The 4,759-nt window shown below is 51.4% G+C and overlaps 1 protein-coding gene across 1 annotated transcript; it reads right to left on the reverse strand.

Annotated features, from left to right (window-relative positions):
• Nucleotides 1–288: 288 nt before the first annotated feature.
• EAH_00010440 (chitinase class I, putative) lies at nt 289–4,486 on the reverse strand (the record flags this gene model as incomplete). The annotated part of the gene is made up of 6 exons (XM_013395144.1): nt 289–1,501; nt 1,855–1,997; nt 2,412–2,481; nt 2,895–3,012; nt 3,731–3,911; nt 4,340–4,486. The coding sequence occupies 6 exons, from the start codon at nt 4,484–4,486 to the stop codon at nt 289–291; spliced, it is 1,872 nt and encodes a 623-aa protein (XP_013250598.1).
• Between the last annotated feature and the right edge of the window lie 273 nt (nt 4,487–4,759).

Genomic DNA, 4,759 nt, shown 5'->3' on the forward strand with positions numbered 1-4,759 from the left:
GTATACAGAGGCTAGCTGCTTTGAAATGCGGAGACACTGCAGAAGCAGCAGCAGCAGCAGCTGCAGCTGCTGCTGCCGCTGCTTCTGCTGCAAATGCAGCTGCTGCTGCAGCTGCAGCTGCTGCAGCTGCATTTTATTCTTGCTGCAGCAGCTTCCTCAGCAGCTACAGCAAGACAAAAGAAGCTTCCATCTGCTCAGCAGAAGTTGCTGCTCAGGATCGGCATTTGCCTCCCTGTATCTCCCTTTGCTGGTGCTGCTGTTGCTGCTGCTGCTGCTTTAACTGTCTCCTTAGGGACAAACAAAGCCGCAAAAGATTCCATCTTTGCTGAGGTAGCTGCTCCGGTCTTGCAAGAGGCCGAACCCAGCAGCAGGAGCAGGAGAAGCAGCAGCAGCAGGAGCAGCATTAGGAGCAGCAGCTGCCTGTCCGGCGGCATTCTGCATGGGGTAGCAGCGGAAGCTGCACTCTAATGTGTCTGCTGCAAACTGTCTCCTTTCTTCTTCTGTCTCCTCTCTGGGGTCTCCATTTGCTGCTGCAGCGGCGCTCCCTCTGCCGCTGAGAGCAGGACAGCCGCGAACAAGAGAGAGACAGAAGAGCCTGAATGCTGCTCCTGCTGCTGTTGCATCTGCTTCTGCTGCTGCTGCTTCTGCTGCTGCTTCGGGTGTCTCTGCAGCTTGCAGCTGCAGAGACACCAGGCTGCAGTCTGCCCCTCCTGGTAGCGGCAGCGCCGTTATCTGTGGGGTGGGAGCCTCAGGCAAAGCAATATTTTCTTGTTCACTGTCTGCTGTCTCCTCTTGTGTCTCTCCTGCTGCAGCAGGGGGACGGGAAGGCAGCAAAAACGCCAGCATCGAGAGAAACAAACCCTCAAATGCTGCAGCAGATAAAGGAGACATATCAGATTCACCAGCTGTCTCCTTTGGCCAATCAGGCAGCAGCAGCACTGGTGTGCTGCTGGAGACAGAAGGATACAGTCCCCCGGAGGCCCCTCCTGCTGCTGCTCCTGCTGCTGCTGATGCAGTTGACTGCTGCTGCAGGAGCGCAGGTGGGGCGTTGCCAGACATAATAGCATCAAATCGCTTGAGCTTCTCAGCAGTAGAAGATGTGGGAGGAAGTGTGCCGTTCTGAGTTTGCTGCTGCTGCTGCTGCTGCTGCTGTTGCTGCTGCTGGGCTGCGGGAAACGGGGAAGTGTTTTGCTGCTGATGGGGGGAGATAGGTTGCTGCCTGATTAAGGAAGAAGTGTCTCCTTGGAAGCTCTTTCTTTTGTCTCCTAGTGCAGCAGGACAGCATGCTGATTCCCCCAAGAGCAGCACGAGTGCCTGCCCCAGGCCTCCAAAGGGGTTTGCTGCTGCAGCAAGCGCAGCAGTATCCGCCGGGCTGTCTTGTGCTGCCTGCAGCAAAGGAGGCACCTCAGCCCCAGCCTCTACACTATCCCACCGCTGCAGCGCAGCATGAGGAGACACCAGGCCCCGACCCAAAGGCCAGCGGATGCATTCGTCCCCGTACCTACAGCAGCAACAGCAGCAGCAGCAAAGAAGGCGCGTAGCAACAGCAGCAGCAGTAGCAAGGGAAATGCGCAGCAGCACCAGCAGCGATGGAAACACAAAACAGCAGCAGCAGCAGCAGCAGTGCAGACCCATAGCAGCAGCTGCAGCAACAGCAACAGCAGCAATGGAGACACAGCTGCCGCAGCACCAGTGGGAACACAGCTGCAGCAGCACCAAAGTGACATATAGCCGCAGCAGCAGCAACAGCAACAGCAACAGCAACAGCAACAGCAGCAGCAGGAGTGCGCAAGGGGCGAATCGTTAGCAAGAAGGAGAAACATTTAGAGACAGTTGGTTTGCTGTTTTGTTTACGTTTTCTCCTGTGTCCACAGCCAAAGAGCTGCTACCCAATCTGCTACATCTTGTCTACCCAGCAAATCAGGTTGCTGCAGCAGCTTGCTGCTGTCTCCAACAGCAAAAGCCCCAAACGCTGCATATGCTGAATTCCCTCTTATCTGCATGCACAGCAGCACCAACACAAAACTATAAAAACTAATAAATTATAGGTCTTCAACAGCAAACCTATATAATATATATATATATATATATATATAGCTGCGCATCTACATTTAGAAATATGTTTTTACATATATATTTATATAGAGACAGCTACAGGTAAATACAGAGACAGAGACAAAAATAAGGTAGAGAGAAGCGCAGATAAAGAGATAGAGAGACAGACAAAGACAAACAGAGACAGAGACACGAAAAGAAACAAATAAAGAGACGGAGACAAAAAGAAAGACAGACTAAGACAGACACAAACAAACAAACAAACAAACAAAGAGACAGACAGAGACAGAGACAGAGACAGAGACAGATAAAAAGAGACAGATAAAGAGACAAATAAATAAAATCTTCCCCCTTACTCCAAATGGCCCGCGAGCCCCATAGGAGACACCCGGTGCGCATGGGGCCTCCTCTGTCTCCGTGCAGTGTCTGTACACCCCAATAAAACAAAAAAATACAAATACAAATAAACGTCATTCAACAAAACTCAGATAATTCGAATAACCTTATGTACATGTATACATATGTATGTATATATGTATATATATATATATATATATGTATATATATGCATATACGCATATCAATATATATGTATGTATATGTATATCAGAATATATATATATATATACATCTATGATTATATAGACTTATGCAATATGCATACATGCATATATATATACGTATATTAATTTATTCATTTTAAAGGCCTACTGCATGCAGATAAGCAAATAACAAACGCATGCAAACGGATCCAAGTGAAGAATATCTGCATGCAAGTTGAAACGCATGCAGTGCATGGAGCTGTGTGGGGTGTATCTCCATCTGAGGTGTATGTACACCTGAGAGATGTCTCCTCCCTAAAGGAAGTAAAGAAGTTTGTCTTCAGCAGAGCATAACTCAAAAAAGCAACAAACTCCTGAAGCGCCGTAAACAAACCCTTTCCATGAGGGCTCCTCCCTGCAACAGAGCAGCAGCAGCAGCAGCAGCAGCAGAAGAAGAAGAAGATACGGCAGCAGACGCATCAGCAGTAAGCACAGTAGCAGCAGCACCACATACACATAACAACTCCAAAATCCTACGCAAGCAGACCGCTACAGAATGCGTGCAGAAGAAGCGCCTGCTGCTGCTGCTGCCACTGCTGCTGCTGCTGCTGCTGCTGTTGCATGAACAGGGTTGCAGCACCCTGCTTCTCCTGCCTCGGTGACTGGCCTGTGGCTAGCTAGCTAGCCACCCCCTCCTGCCCCTCAACAGCTAGCTAGCTAGAGCTTGGGAGTTCTTCTGCTATATGCAGGAGCAAACGCATCAAGCTAGGTAGCTAGCTACCTATATGACTGGCTAGCTGTATGAGAGCGTGGCTAGCTGCGTATACACCTGGCTAGATGCTGATCTGTCGGACAAGGATGCTGCCTCTTCGCCCAAGCAGCTTCACGGCTAGCTAGTGGCTAGCTGGTGGATAAAGGGTGGCTAGCTGGTGGCTAGCTGATGGCCAGCTGGTGGCTAGCTGGTGGCTAGCTTGCGGGCTCGCTCTCAGTAGACTCACCAGCAGAGTGCGAGTGCAGCTACCTGCCCAGGAGCCCTACTAGCTGCTCCTTTACCTAGCTAGCTAGCTAAAGGTATCCGTGTATCTATATATCTAGCTAGCTAGCTAGCTAGGTATATAGCTAGCTCTGCCCACCTTGACCCGAGAAGACAGGTTTGAAGTCCTCATGCTGCTGCAGCGCACAAGCGATGTCTTTATGCAGCAGTGCTGCTGCTGTCTCTCCCTTCATGTTGCTTCCGCCTAAAGGAATGCCTCTATAAGAACCCCCACCAGGGAGACGCCTAAAGGCCTCCTCCAAGCCAGAGACAGAGACCGCCTGCAGAAGCAGCAGCAGAAACAGCAGCAACATAAGACGCAGAAGCAGCAGCAACAACAACAGCAGCAGCAGGGGCGGCTCCATTAGCAGCAGCGCCTGCTTGTCCTTCTGTCTACGCAAGCAAGAAACATCACCCACTGTGGCAGAAAGGTACCGCAGCAGCCGATGAAGCAACTGGAATGCTGCTGCACCAGCTGCTGCTGCAGCTGCTGCAGCAGCATATGCAGCAGCAGCAGCATATGCAGCAGCAGCTGCCGTAGCAGCTGCAGCAACAGATGCAGAAACGTACAACAAGTGCTACCGAAGGGCACACAGCCCCACAGGAATCGCATGCACAACCACAGGTAAAAACAGCCGTAGAACGAGAAGCAGAAACAGCAGCAGCAACAGCAGCAGCAGCAGCAGCAGCAGCAACAGCAGGAAATCACCTGCTCAAACTCGGAATCTGGATTTGGATAGGGAGGACATTTGTCCTCGGGAAACAAAGTGTCTGCGTCTTCTGCCTCTGCTGCTGCTGCTGCTGCACTTGCACCTGCAGTTGCTGCTAGTCTCTCTGACAGCTGCAAGCCAGCCATGGTCTCTGCCGGCGTCCCTGCAGCAACAGCAGCAGTTGCTGCAGTTGCTGCAGAGCAGGCAGCAGCTGCTGCTGCTGCAGCAATTCGACCGGAAAGCCTCATCGCTGTAAACTGGTGTTGCTGGTGGCACTGCTGTTGTTGCTGCTGCTGCCGCTGATGCTGCAGCTTGTGCTGCTGTCGTACCTCACCAACCTTCTCCTACGCTCCTTCTTTCTTAATAACGAGCCTCAGTGCTGCTGTCTAAAGCGCCTCTGCTCTTCCCCTTTGTCCCAG

This window comes from Eimeria acervulina, genomic scaffold (genome assembly GCF_000499425.1).
Source record: "Eimeria acervulina Houghton genomic scaffold, Eah_scaff53, whole genome shotgun sequence".
Lineage (NCBI taxonomy): Eukaryota > Apicomplexa > Conoidasida > Eucoccidiorida > Eimeriidae > Eimeria > Eimeria acervulina.